This window comes from Saccostrea echinata, unplaced genomic scaffold (assembly GCF_033153115.1).
Source record: "Saccostrea echinata isolate AGI-Se365-2 ecotype Australia unplaced genomic scaffold, CSIRO_AGI_Sech_v1 ptg000017l, whole genome shotgun sequence".
Lineage (NCBI taxonomy): Eukaryota > Metazoa > Mollusca > Bivalvia > Ostreida > Ostreidae > Saccostrea > Saccostrea echinata.
Window position 1 is genome coordinate 4,711,046 of NW_026889766.1, and position 15,808 is coordinate 4,726,853.

Genomic DNA, 15,808 nt, shown 5'->3' on the forward strand with positions numbered 1-15,808 from the left:
AAATTCTTTGATCAATGACATTAAAAGTATGGAAGAAAATATTTCTGAAAGTAACTTAGAAGAACTATACAATAAAAAACAAGAATTAGAAAAAATTAGAAAGCACAAGTTACAAGGTAATTACATAAGAAGTAGAGCAAGATGGATTGAGGAAGGGGAAAAGCCCACAAACTATTTTTGTAAACTGGAGTCAAGGAATTTTACAAGTAATATCATATCAAGATTAGAAATAAATAATGGTGAGGTTATTCATGATCAGTCACAGATTTTGAAAGAAATCAAATCTTTCTATGAAAATTTATATACAATTAAAGAAGGGAATACAGACTTAAATTTAGATAATGAGTTGATACATACTGATGTTCCCAAACTTTCTTGTGAAGAATCAAACCATTTAGAGGGTGAAATAACCTTGTTAGAAGCCTCAAATACTCTTTATAATATGAAGGCTAATAAATCTCAAGGATCCGATGGTTTCTCTACAGAGTTTTTTAAAATGTTTTGGAAATATATTGGGTCTTTTGTCGTAAGATCTATTAACTATGGTTACAGGAATGATATCATGTTTATTACACAAAGACATGGAGTTATAACATTATTACCTAAAGGTGACAAGCCAAGACATTTTCTTAAAAACTGGCGTCCTATTACACTGCTAAATACTGTATATAAAATAGCATCTGGCTCTATTGCAAACAGATTTAAAAAAATATTTAGATAAAATAATCAACCCTGACCAAACTGGTTTTATCTCCAACAGATATATTGGAGAAAACATAAGATTGATATATGATATAATGCACTTTACAGAAGAAGAAGATATTCCAGGACTTTTATTACTGATCGATTTTGAGAAAGCTTTTGACTCTCTTTCCTGGAACTTCATACAAAAAGCATTACATTTATTCAATTTCGGCCCTTCCATCAGAAAATGGGTCAATCTTTTTTACACGGATATTAAAGCTACTGTTAATCAAGGTGGTAATTTTTCTGATGTAATTGATATTCAGAGGGGATGCAGACAAGGAGACCCTTTGTCTCCATATATTTTTTTTGATCTGTGCAGAGATTCTAGCCATACAAATTAGGAAAAATAAAAAAAAATAAAAGGTATTACCATTAGAAATGTAGAAAAAAAGATCTCTCAACTGGCAGATGATACTTCCCTTATTCTTGATGGAAGTGAGGAGTCTCTTTTAGAAACACTGAAAACTTTGAACACATTCTCAGATATGTCTGGATTATGCATTAACTTCTCAAAAACACACACTGTGTGGATTGGATCCAAAAAATACAGTGATGAGGTTTTAATCCCAAATTATCAACTTAATTGGGGAACTACTAGATTTACTTTATTAGGTATAAATTTTTATGTTGACCTAGATAAAATGGGTGAAATAAATTATCAAACAAAGCTAGTGCAAATCAAGTCTATTCTTAATCAATGGGGAAAAAGGTTTTTAACTCCAATTGGAAAAATTACTGTTATAAAGACATTGGCTTTACCTATATTAAATCATTTATTTATGTCAATCCAAAATCCATCTAATTCTTATTATAAAGAATTAGAAAAACTTTTTTTCTCATTCTTATGGAATAATTCAACTCATAGAGTTAAGAAAGATGTCATTGTTAAAAAATATGAGGATGGAGAACTGAAAATGATAAACTTAAATGCTTTCATTGTTTCTTTGAAATTAGTTTGGATAAGACATCTAGTTTTTACAAATAAAGGGTGGGAAAATTTCATCCCAAATATGAATATATATAAATTTGCATCCTGTGGTATTGAATACATCACTCAACTTATGAAAACCTTAAAAAATAAATTCTGGATTGATGTGTTCAAGTCCTGGGTTGATTTGAATAGAATTTGTACTGATTCTGATGCTACTGTAGACTCTCCACTGTTTTATAACCCTATGATCCATATTGGAGGGAAAACCTTTTATAGTAAAAAACTTTTTGACAATAATATTAGATATATTAATGACATTATTGGAGTAGATGGCTTTTTTTATAGCTATGAATGCTTTTGCAATACTTATCCAGATATAAAGATTAATTTTTTAGAATATTCTAGCTTGATCCATGCAATTAAAGCTTGGATAAAGAGGAGCAATTTCGATAAAAATATACAAAAATCAGAAAATCCTCTTATTATGTCTAACTTTTATCTTGTATCAAAATGCAAAAAATCAAAAAAACTTCTATGAAATTCTCAATAAAAATTCTTCTATAACAGCTGGTTACAAAAAATGGATTGAATTATTTGATTTGGATAGCAAGGAATGCAAAATAATTCATAAATTACCATTTCAAGTCACAAAAAACTGTAAACTTCAGTGGTTTCAGTACAGGATTTTAAATAAATATTGGCAACAAATTCTTTTTTATTCAAAATTAAGAAGGTTGTTTCAAAGCAATGTACTTTTTGTCAAAAAGAAGAAGAGACAATTGAACATATCTTATGGGAATGTGATCTTGTACAATCACTCCTTGAAAACTTTGAATATTATCTCCAGCAGAAAAACCTCCATATGTCCATAACAAAAAAATCATTTATTTTAGGTATTGGAGGAAAAAATAATGAAATAGTTAATATCTTAATCTTATGGTTGAAATATTATATTTATACTTCTAGATGCACTGAAAAACCTCTAAATGTGCACTCTGCGATATCACACTTGAGTTATTTTTACCAAACACAAAAATATATATCATATAAAAATGGTGAAAAAGAGAAATTTGACGATCAGTGGAACAGGTGGAACCAACTATTTTGTAACTCTCTCTCTCTCTCTCTCTCTCTCTCTCTCTCTCTCTCTAAATATATACACAATTCTGTTAAAGAAAAGATATTGGACATTTTGTATATAATGAATTGTGTTGAAAAAATAAAATAATTTAAAAAAAAATTAATTCAAATTACAAAAAAAAAAAAAAAAAAAAAAAAAAAAAAAGAATTATGCTTTGATGTAATTTTTTTTTGTCGCATTTGGTTTCTTTTCAAATAAACGTCCAACACCCAAAGGCAGATACTGTGCATTGGAACATGAACCAGGAACAGTTATCGGAACAAACTTGAATAATTACTACATGGGGATAAACTTTTTGATTTTTCATTCGAATTTCAAAGATCTTTTCCACTTCATTTCTATGTCAAACTTTCATTCCTTTTTGTGGTCCCACCTAGCCCTGTGTGCAAAGATTTGAACAAATTAGACGGACAACAGATAGATACTGATCAAAAAACGCTTGGCTCAACTGATCTAAAAATATATCCAAAAAGGCATTGGAAACATTATTCAGACTAAGAGAAAATGAAATAAATCTACCATATCTAATTATCAATTAGATATTATTACTTTTTCCTTATTGAAAAATATGAATTCAAAGGGAATTGCGCACAATCGTTTCACAAAAACTATAAAAAAATTATTTTAAAAATTTCAAAATGTAGAAATTCAGAAAAGATGGAAAATGAGTTTATTAAAACGTTTTGGCGACCTACTCTACCAAAATAAGTGGAAGCAAAACATGAACTTCAGGTAACATCTGGTTGTTATTACATCTGTAATCGTCACAACAGCACTCAGTAAGTTTTTTTTTTTCTACAACATTAGCATTACAAAACGATGACGCATATGACCATGACCGAATTTTTTTTCCATTCTCCTTGATGTTATTACCTTGTGCAGCATGGCTTATTACAGCAAGAACATAGTCCGCTAATGAAGCAAACTGTTGAAGTAATTTCATTCGTATCATCGCATCGAACACTTTCATCACTGTGTCGATTCAATATTTCTGAAATGAAAATATGGTCATTTTCTGAGGCTAAATGCAGAGGTGACTGATTGTTAATATCACATATGTTGATGTCGGCGTCGTTATTAACAAGTTCTTTTACAACAGATAGATGACCCCCTAAAGACGCATAATGTAGAGGGGACCGACCTTTAATATTACACTTGTTAATGTTGGCACCGTGATCAATAAGGTAAGTTACAACAAGAAGATGGCCTTCAAATGAGGCAAAAAAGAGAGGAGACCGACCATGAATATCACGTAGATTGATGTCGGCACCGTGATCAATAAGGTTTTTTACAACATGAAGATTGCCTTCTACTGACGCTACATGAAGAGGTGATCGACCTTTAATATCACACTTGTTGATGACAGTATTGTGTTCAATAAGTTTTTCTACAACATTGAAATGACCTTCTAATGAAGCTAAATGAATAATATCATTATCACATGTAATACTGTCCGCTCCGTGTTCCCTAACTGTTTCTCCAACAGGATAAAAAGATGCTATAAATAGTGGTGACCGACCTAGAATATCACAAATGTTGATGTCGGAGTTGTTCTGAATAAGTTTTTCTACAATAGAAAAATGACATTTCCATACTGCCAAAAATAAAGGTGACCGATTGTAAACATCGCTCTTGTTGATGTGGGCTCCGTATTCAATAAGTTTTTCTACAATGGGAAGATGGCCTTCCAATGACGCCAAAAATAGAGATGACCGACCAGCACTATCACACTTGTTGATACTGGCACCATGTTGAATAAGTTTTTCTACGACAAGAACATGGCCTCTGCTTGACGCTTCATGTAAAGGTGATACATCATTTTTATTGCATTGGTTACATTCAGTTCCCTTTTTGATTAATGTTTCTACGACGGACACATGACCATAATGTGATGCTAAATGAAGAGGTGACATAGCATCATTATCATATATATTATAGTCGGCACCGTGTTCTATAAGTTTTTCTACAACTTGAAGATGTCCTTTCCCTGAAGCTAAATGTAAAGGTGACTGATCATCAATATTGCACTTGTTGATGTCGGCACCGTGTTTAATGAGTTTTTCTACAACAGGAAGATGGCCTCCTAACGACGCGTAAAGTAGTGGCGACCAGGCATTATCGTCGCACTTGTTGATGTCGGCACCGTATTCCATAAGCTTTTCTACCACTCCAAGATGGCCTTTCCACGATGCACATTCTAGAGGTGTGAGATTTTTTATATTACACTTGTTAATATTATCACCATATTCAATTAGTTTTTCTACAATAGGAAGATAACCTTCCAATGACGCAAAATATAGTGGTGAGCGACCCTCAACATCAAGCTGGTTTATATAAGAATCGTGTTCAACAAGGGTGTCTGATGTTGTATGTAAGTGTGAAAAATCAGTTATATTGGTTTGATTATATTCTGTTTTGTGCCTGAGCAATGCTTCAACAATGGACACATGACCATATTGTGATGCAAAATGAAGAGGTGACCTTGCATCATTATCACCTATATTATAGTCAGCGCCATATTCAATGAGTTTTTCTACAACAAGAAGATAGCCTTTCCATGACGCGAAACAGAGGGGTGTGCAACCGTTATTAGCATATTTGTTGATGTTGGCACCGTGGCTAATGAGTTTTTCTACAACAGCAGCATGACCATTTACTGATGCTCTATGTAGAGGTGTTAATTTATCTTGATCGCATCTATCACATTCAGCTCCTTTTCGAATTAATGTTTCTACAACGGGTAAATGACCATTTTGTGATGCTAAATGCAGAGATGACTGACATTCAATATCAGTCTTGTTGATGTCGGCACCGTGCTCGATAAGTTTTTCTACAACAGCAAGATGACCTTTCTTTGATGCTAATTGTAACGGTGACCGTCCATCAATATCACACTTGTTTATGTCGGCACCATGTTCAATAAGTTTTCTTACAACAAGAATATGACCTTTTTCTGATGCTGCATGCAGAGGTGATAATTCATTTTTACTGCATGCGTTTAAATCAGCTCTGTGCATAATTAATGTGTCCACAATGGACACATGACCATATTGTGATGCTATATGAAGAGATGACCGAGCATTTAAATCACATTTGTTGATTTCGCTGCCGTGTTCGATGAGTTTTTCTACGACACCCAGATGACCATATTTTGATCCCAGAAAAAGAGGAAAAACTCCTTTTCCATCACATTTGTTATAATCAGCACCGTATTTAAGTAAGCATTCGACCATGTTGAGATCCCCTACTTTAGCTGGTGTCCACAAAGCAGGATAAAAACTGTATTCGGGATTTAAATCCGCATCATTGTTCAAAAGATACTTGATAACATCATTTTTCATACTCAGACAAGCAGCAATAACTGGGGTCATACATCTGTGTCTATTATGCAATAATCTGATATTTCCCACAGGCATTTTATTAATATTTTCCTTTCCAACTTTTTCTACAAAGATTTTTACCATATCTAAATTTCCGTTAAAACATGCTAACACAAGTAATCTTACTTGTTCTTCCTGTGTCGATCCAAAAACAATGTTTGTGAGGTCATGATTCCTACCCACCAAATCTATAAAAAAATTTTAGCAAATCGAAGTGACCGTAATAAATTATAAAACTGATAGCGCGTATTCCATAAATTTTCTTTCGGCCAATACATTTAAGATCGAGTAGAAGATTCTGCCTGTCAAGCTCTCTCTGTCCTATTGTGTCTTGGTCTCCTTTTTTGCTTTGGATTTTTGAGTCAAGAATAATGCTTTTGAAACATTCTTCTCTTGGTAGTAAGAAAGAGGTTTTGACATCCTCGTATGGCGCTTTTGTCAATAAATTCAGGAACTGCTGTTTAAAATCAAAATCCCTTAGTGCTTTGTTTAGAAACACATCATGTAACTTCCCTCTCTTTACATCAGCATATAATCTTTTTGCTAGATGCTCATAATAAGATTTGTTCAATGTGATGCAAATGTCATTTCCTGTCTTCGTGTTTTTTAAAACAACCCTCTTTGCAATGAAATTGCTGCTCATATGCTCCAAAATTTGGTCGGGAAACTGCTGGCCATAGTGATAGGCAACAACTTCAAATATTGAATCATGAATAAAAGTATATTTTTTATCGCTTTCTGTAATGTAGGTACCTTTTAGGTGTGACAATTTCTCAAATATTTCCCAATTTTGAGGTGTTCCCTCAACTTTACAAGATCTGCAAACATTCTCCAGCATTCTTTTGTTCGTTAACATTTTATCAGATAGGCCATTGTTGTACAGCATGCAGAGAACCATTGACAAATATTGCAGTTTATTTCGCTTTTGAATTTTATCTATATCTGAAATCCAGCACTTATTTGGATATTTAAAGAACTCGATTCCATATTCCCTGATGCGTTTATCACTACTAAAGACTTGACAAAGAAGTGGAAACATGAGAACTCCTTTTTCTTGGAGAAGTATTGAATCAATGGCATATGAAATCCCTGCTATTTTAAAATGAGTTTCTAATATACCTTTTCGATCCTCCGTTGTTAGGCGATGTTCTTTGCTATCTAAATTGAGGATATTATCAACTTCAAAAAACACTACATCTAATTCCTTTGCTTCATTGTACACTGCCAATCTACAGGACATAAATAATTTTGATCTCTTTGATTCTTTATCGAGGACATTTTCTATTTGTTCACTATGTCTTTCTAAATCTGATAGCAAATTTCTTTCTAAATCAAACACACCTAAAACATCATCTATGACAAATATTTGAGGTCTGTTTAAGTCACCATAGTTGAGGATGTCTTCTGGTTTGGATATTGGAACAATCTGATACAGTAACTCGGATTCTAGTTGTAAAGCGATGTGGCGGATCAAGGCAGTTTTCCCAGATCCAGGAGACCCAACTACAGCAACGATTTGATGGGAAATAAAAAAATCTTTTACGTCTTCAAAAAAAGAAGTTTCATAAAAGACGTCTCTTTTCCATGAATGTATTATCCTTATATGTTGACCTAGAAAATTGAGACATTTTGTTTTAGTTATATATATATATATATATATATATATATATATATATATATATATATATATATATATATATATATATATATATATATATATATACTCTGATTTAAGGACTAGGGAGACCAGACCATTATATATGGCTTAAGGAGACAATATACAAATTTTTTAAATTTGCTTTTTTCTAAAAAGAAATACCAGATCAAAGATCTATAGAACACCATTTAGTCGACTCTTGGTTTATTTTTTCATAATAAATGCCTCCTAAAAATATATGAAAAAAATGGTCTCCTTAATATTTTATGTTTCTCTCATATGACTTAAGGAGACCAGTGTATATTTTTTATAAATATAACTTGTGGTTTAAGTAGACCATTTTTCTTTCATAGTAATTTCACTTATTATGCATTAATTAACATATTGTTTCCAACCAGAATAGTTGCGGATGGTCATTAGTCAAGGTCAGCAGAAAGATATTTGTGCTAATGTGACTCAACATGATCAGTACAAAACTTTGAAATAAACTAAAGTCATTGCACAAGTGACTTAAATAGAGAGTAGTTGCCCCAGTGGCGCAGTGGTTAGAGCGTCTGCTCTAGAGTAGCGAAGTAAGGAGTTAATCCTTACGTCGCAGGTTCAAATCCCACTGTGGGGTGGGGAGACCGGTCCTTCAGATGAGACCGTATAAATCGAGGTCCTGTATCGCAGTAGGTGCTGGCACGAAAAAAATCCCTCGATGCTCAATGGCCGTAAGTGCCGATATAGGACAAAATTTGGAGATCTCCACCGGCATGTGGTGGTGTCTCCATTTGAGTGAAAAAATCTTGAGAGGAATGTTAAACAACATTCAATCAATCAATATATAGAGAGTATAAGCCCAGAGTAGCTTGTTCTGATATCCACATTTAACTCTCAATGCTGTCGCCCACGTGGTGCAGTGGAAAGAGCCAATGCTCTAGAGTCGTGGAGTTAGTTGATCCTTTTCTCACATGTTTGAATCCCACTGTGGGACGTAGAGACCGGTCCTTCGTACAAGCAGAGGTCCAGTGTCGCAGTAGATGCTGGCATGAAAAAGATCCCTCACTGCCCATTGGCCCTGAGTGCCGAGCATAGCTCATTTGCAGCTCTCCATCGGCAAGTGTTGGCATCTCCATATGAGTGAAAAATTCTCCAGAGGGACGTTAAACAACAAACAAGCTCTCAATGCCCAAAACAGTTTAACCTAAAAGTGAATGCAGACATAGATTATTCTTTAGACCAAGTATAGTATACTCCATATTGTTTTGTTGAGGACACAAAGTTCACAGTGGACATCAAGTAGTTTTTCCTGCTATTTATACCAAGCTCTTTTAAACCATATAGTCACTGAGTGCATTCGCTTTCCAACTAATTGATGAAGTTCTGACCTATGCCTATATTTGTTTAAATTCTTTCTGATTTAAGAATACATTTGACCAGTTGAAACCAAGAGTACATGTACTACATAAAATTTCAAGGTTGTGATTAGGATTCAGTCAAAATTATGCCCCATACAGTATAGCAATATGTGGATGCCATGTTCAATATACATATTTGCTATCATTAAACTTGCAGAGACCATGAATCAAAATAATTCAAATGCTTAAAAATCATTTTATTTTTACTGCTAGTCAAAATACAGTCACTCAAGCATATCCTTTGTTAATTTGAAAAAAAAATGATAGTTTAACATTTATTATTAATACCATACCAAAGCACAAGATAGTGCACTTCTTACATAATCCAATGATTCATGCCGTGATTTTACCTATTTAGATGTTTCTTATTTACAGTTCAGTATACATGATATACCAGTACAATGTGACACTAACCTAGTATCTGTTAAATGGATCATTACTATTCTGTTTTTAAGAAGTTTGCAGGGTAAAAAGTATAATAAAATAAAAATGTTGATACATTTATTGATTGCCTATGCTTAATACTTTTATAAAATATCAAACATTGTATCATAACAGCTTTAACAAATGAATTCAATACATTCAAAGATACAAAAATCAAATTATTTTCATCCACAATTTTATCATATTCAGTTGAACAACAGCTACATCTATTATATAAAATGTATGGTAGTTGGCACTGATGGTATATATATCCTGAGCAAAGAAAAAACATACCTAATCAAAGAATACAAAGCTCACTTCTATAAATGTTATCTACTAGTAAGGCAAAGTCTCACTCAACAAACACTCTGGTAATGTATATCACCTGGATCCAAAATCTATGCAAGTTGGTCTGGGTTAGATTTAACTGCTCAATAACCCTGAAAATGTATGTTACATCCAGCATCAGAAGCAGGATACATCATCTATGTTTACTGATCACCAAAGAGTATATTGTTACTTTGAATGAACCTTCTCTAAAAAACTGGTCATTAATCCAGAAAATCTAAGTCAAATCAAGGATTGGTACCCTGAAACATTTACATGTACATACATCATCTTTGCAGGTTTATTCAACGTAGAGTTTATAATTACATGAGAATACGACTGCTCAAAACACTTAATCTTGTGGAGTCCCCCATGTGGCGCAAAGGATAGAGTTTGTAATCTAGAGTCGCGAGTAAGGATTTAATCCTTAAGTCTCAGGTTCAAATCCACTGGGGATGTGGGGACCAGTCCTTCAGATTAGACCATGTAAACCGAGGTCCCCCCTAGCAGTTGATGTGGGCACAAAAAAGATCCCTTACTGCTCAGGCTCCGAGTGCAAAGTATAGGTCAAATTTTGCAGCTCTCCACCAGCAAGTAGTGGCATCTCCATATGGATGAAAAATTCTTGAGAGGGATGTTAAACAACAAACAAACAAAAACAAAAAAAAAAAACACATGAGGAAAATGTAGATCAGGTCAAGCATCTGAAGTAAATCTGTTAATGTGCTTTAATCCATGCAAGTTTGTCCAGGTAGAGCTTAGGAATGAACCTTGCTCCTTAAATTTTAACTGGGATGACAATGCTAGGTATATAATAAGAACTCATCTAGACTGTCCAGAAAAGCTAAAAAAATATTTAGCAATTTCTTACTTGCATGATTTAAAAAAATCTGCAATCTAACATTATTTCAAAAAAAAATCCAACACATTTTCTAATTTTCAACAAATTCAATGCACTATGAGACGATTTAACATTTCTTAACCACATACACTGTACTTAAAGTGCAATATACATGCATTATACTGTATGTTAAATCTTTACAGTTTTCTTCAAGTACTCTAATAGTATATGAAATATGAAGATTACCAACAGTGATCAAGCTTTAAAGTCCATTGAAATAATACATAATTAGAGCAGAGCAAACACAGACCTCTAAAAACACCAGGTGCAATGGAGGAGAAAGCATTTCCTGCCATGTGCTCCTTGACATGACTGGGCAAATGGAAAAATCCACAAACAATTCAGTGTAAACAATTTTGATGAAAAACATTAGTCAACATTCAACTTAATGATCGATTGAATTTGCTATAACAATTAATTTACACGTAAGTGTACACACATGTATGCATACTAGATGAATTATTTCACAATATCCAAAATTGGACAATAATAGTTTCTAATCTAGCTAGACAACAGGAAATTTTCATTATTACTTACATTACATGAAACTATTGAAGTCTGTGAGCTACAAATTATATCTAAAAATGATACACATTTTAACAACTGTTTACAGTTTAGTGTATTTATTATACACAAATGATGACTTAGTAATTATGACATACTAGTAAAGTCCACAGATTGACTTCCAGATTTCAGCTCAAAGGCTTGAAGATTTTTAGTGGCTCTTTCATCATTTTTTTTTTCACTGAATATTTTCATTTTTATTTTCAAGACGCTGTTTTTGTTGAGGTCTTTTAGCAGTTTGATGCAATCCAAGAACTCCAAGGGCAATTTAAGAACTCCTGAATTTCTTTCTTACCTGGAAAAAATAAAAATTTAAAAGTTTAAAATATATTCAACTTACATGAAGAAAACTAGTAAAACTAGTGATAATGTAATAGACCTTTCAGATGTTCCAAAGCAGGTACATGTATCTAATTAAAAAATATAAAGTTTGAAGTATTTAGAGTCACCTGTACTCTGAACATGGGATATATGTATTTGACAGACAGATGAATGAATAGACTGATCACTATAGAGCACCTTAGTCTTTTTTCAATAATCTTTATATTAGTGAAAATCAAATAGGAACTAGAGTGTTTCAAGGAATGTATATGTCACCTGCTAGGTATCCTCATTAAAGAGGTAAATAAATCTAAGAGTGGTCAGCTATTAATTTAATATTAGCATGGAGGTTCATGCATTTGCCTGCAAGGAAAAAAAGGATCCAAAAGTAAAAGACTGGGATAGAATCTGGCAATCAAAGAAAATATGGTTCCCCAGTCCTCAAATGAATAATTTAATTGAAATTATGAGGAATAACTATTTATCATTTTATTAATACACATGTAGGTGCTTCCAACAATCCTCGGAGGAAAGGAATTTCAGACTGTCTTTACTTTAATTGTCACTTTGTCAGTCAACACGATTCATTGTGGAATACTGATCCCAATGTATTTTCATAGTATTTAAATATAAGTTTGTGTGGTAACTGAATTTCATACAGTTTCAAAGTATAGTATCATGAGCTCAAAAACATATATAAATGCTAATTATCAAAACCCTGCCTCTCAAAATTTTGGAGATATAAAGTGTGACAGACGGACAGACAGACACCAGATAAAGTGATCACTAAGTGGCGTTCTGCTCTGCAGTTGACACAAAAATGAAAGTTAGTCAATTTTTGACCATGTATTTCACTTCAGTGATGAAAGGAATGCTGAAGTGGTAAGTCTATCCTAATTATTTGAAAATACGGCAACCCCATTGGTCAGAATATAATACATATCCCGTCCAGCCTTAATTTCATTGGCATAAAGCAGCACAAAACACGATTTGATTGGATGGTGCAACTTGTTTTTCTAGGGGGTGCTGTTGCAACCCTGGAAAAGAAAACAGGACTGGGGCTTGCCTCTAGGGGGCACTTACTGACCGGAAGTAAACAAACAACAGAAATAGCAATACACTAGAAATATGTCCATAGGACATGTATGACTGCTGAGTGTATAGTAAAAACAACATGAAATTTTGTGTTAGTGTATGAAGTTTGATGAGAATATCTTGAAAAGTTTCTTTAAAATTGAAATTGAAATCTAAAAAAAATGGATATAGATGATAAATTCTCACCAAATTATGTATAGATGCATAGCCTTAGATATCAATATTTTAAATGGTTTTAAAACCATGCAAAATGCAAATTGAAGGAAAGTGAGGTCAAGGTCACAGGAAAGGTCAAAAGTTTTTGAAATAGTTGAATCGGTCTTACTAATTATATATGTATCAGCATATTAAGTTTGATAAAAAATATCTTGAATGATTTCTTTAAAACTGAGCTAGTCACAAGCGTGGCGCCATGGTTAGAGCGTCTGCTCTAGAGTCACGAAGTAAGGAGTTGATCCTTATGTCGCAGGTTTGAATCCCACTGTGGGACATGGAGACCAGTCCTTCTGATGAGACCTTATAAACCAAGGTCCTGTGTCACAGTAGGTGCTGGCATGAAAAAGACCCCTCACTGCTCAATGGCCATGAGTGCAGAGTATAGGACAGAATTTGCAGCTTTCCACTGGCAAGTGGTGGCGTCTCCATACGAGTGTAAAATTCTCGAGAAGGCCTGCAGATTACCTGTTATGATTGCGCAGCTATGTTTAGGCTTCCCGAAGCTTTAAAATGGGCTCAAAACATAATTTGTCATTGCGAGGTTGGTTTTAGTTTTAATTTAAAAGTATTGAACTTAAGTACTTCCAATTTATATAGAGGATTTCCTCGGCTATGTATTAACATATTTGTTATGATATCACATGACTTTGCTGATCACATGACGGTCATTTATAATTTTTTGAAGTGTTTCATATAAATCGCTTCGGCGCAGTTGATTTACACAATAATTTACATTTTGTTATAAAAATAAGCTCATCGTATCTTTGTGTATCCGAAATGTGCTTGGGAAAAGTCATAGTATTACTTAGATACAAAATATTTCCAGAGAAATTCAACTTACCTACAAATTTGAGGGTATTTTCCACACAATATCGTAATCTGTATTAAAACAAAGCCAACACACATTTTTCCCAAGCAAGATTCAGTTAGAGAACAACCTCTTCTTACAGATTTCAACAAAAATTCTCAGATTAATCCTCATTCTTCACCTGCGCCAGACTCTTTTATACACACTAAATAAATTCTACCTCCAACCACGGGTATAAAACAGAGTACATTTCAAAAGTATATTTTTCATAAGCATTTTGAACATGCTGAATTTCAATCAAGGGTAGGTAAGCGGTGTATTTTTAAAATATTCTGACATATACGACTTAAACAAACCTTTAACGACCCGTGAATTTTGCAATAGCTACCTAGCATTTTACATGCAGTTTCAAATAAAGTGTAAAGTTCATGACACTCTCCCCGTCATAACACCTCAAGATTTCAGTGACTTGACGTCATTTTCCATTATGACGTCATATTTTGGTAGTTCAGAGATGTGAAGGCACAGAGTGCACCTTGATATTCTACGGGAAGCCTAACCTACCTGCGTGACCAAAATCCCTACTAGGCTTTAAACTCTTCATTTTTGACCTGTATTTCGTCAAATAAGATTTTTCCAGTTAATTAAGGTAAAATTACTAATTGTTAAAACTGTAAATGATTTTTTTTTTTTTTTAACCTGAGCCAGATTTTTACTTTTCTAAAAAGTGTCTGTATTTGACTGTTGGTTCCACCTATCTCAAGGAAATGATCTGTAAAAGCTAGTAAATGTTAGAAATCATAATCTGTTCTCTATCTACTATAATCATGAGAAAAGGTGTTGAAAATTAACAGATGGAGATAAAATCAGCAGTCATATTAAAGGCTTTTTTCAATAATCAATTTATTAGTGAAAATCATAAAAGTATTAGGCAAAAATGAAAAATAAATGTTGTCATTAATTAACCTTGCATATCTCTACAATTTTCTGATAAGAAAATTATACCCGATGGATGCAATATAATCACCCTTTGCCTGCCCCTAAATTAAATTATGAAATTTTGATAGATTTTGATCTAGTAAGCAATTATTTAAAACAAGGTTCTTTTAGAGGTGCCTAGGGTCGAAATTCATAGAAAAAAAACTACAAAAAACGTGAAAACCTATTTCTATCATACTGGTTTATATTTATTACAAATGTCCTCATAGTCAGCATAGCCCAGAACGATAGACCGCAGACTCTCACCATGAACATTTTTAGTGTCCTGGTTCGAAACCATTTGTTGGCACATTTTTATTTTTTCAAACTTTTTACCTGTATAAACACTAAAGAACGAGTGCACTTATGGGCCCCGGTAAAATGTGACAAAATGAAGAATTAAATTAAGCATAATTTTCCATCTCAGATCATTAATTGATATCTAAACCATAAGATTCAACAAATTTTATCGCTGAAATTCATGAATATACAAAGAGCAAAGCCATACAATGTGGTAGGGGTCAGCCGACATTCGTGATTTTTTATGGTAAATCGAGGACGGTCATTCATTTCAAAGCTTTTGTTTATTGTCAGCCTAACATTGTACAAACTTGTGCGATTGACAAAAAATGCAATATACATTTATAAAACTTGTGTGAAAGTAGGAAATTTGTACATGATTAGGCTTGTACTTAAAATATTAAAAATGTATGAAAAGTTCAATGTTTTTCCTATAACAAGCAAGAGCTATTTACCTGTATGACCTACTTTGAACCCACCCGTGGAATAAATTATTTAAAATACTGGTAGTCACGTGAGTTCTACCCAGGTAAACATTCCTCAAAGATGCTCACTGTAAAACATAACCACGTTTTGTATCATTATATCGAAGTCAAGCCGCATAGAGAAGTTTGTATGT

The 15,808-nt window shown here is 33.2% G+C and overlaps 2 protein-coding genes across 2 annotated transcripts; both read right to left on the reverse strand.

Moving 5' to 3' along the window:
• Positions 1–3,688: 3,688 nt before the first annotated feature.
• LOC133189260 (ankyrin repeat domain-containing protein 50-like) lies at positions 3,689–6,235 on the reverse strand. The gene is made up of 3 exons (XM_061324663.1): positions 5,569–6,235; positions 4,702–4,899; positions 3,689–4,602 (listed from the first exon to the last, which is right to left on the reverse strand). Exons 1-3 carry the CDS (start codon positions 6,233–6,235, stop codon positions 3,689–3,691), a joined length of 1,779 nt encoding a protein of 592 aa, XP_061180647.1.
• A 139-nt stretch (positions 6,236–6,374) lies between these two features.
• On the reverse strand, positions 6,375–10,380 carry LOC133189261 (uncharacterized). Its single transcript, XM_061324664.1, has 2 exons — positions 10,344–10,380; positions 6,375–7,702 (listed from the first exon to the last, which is right to left on the reverse strand). The coding sequence occupies exons 1-2, from the start codon at positions 10,378–10,380 to the stop codon at positions 6,375–6,377; spliced, it is 1,365 nt and encodes a 454-aa protein (XP_061180648.1).
• Positions 10,381–15,808: the final 5,428 nt, after the last annotated feature.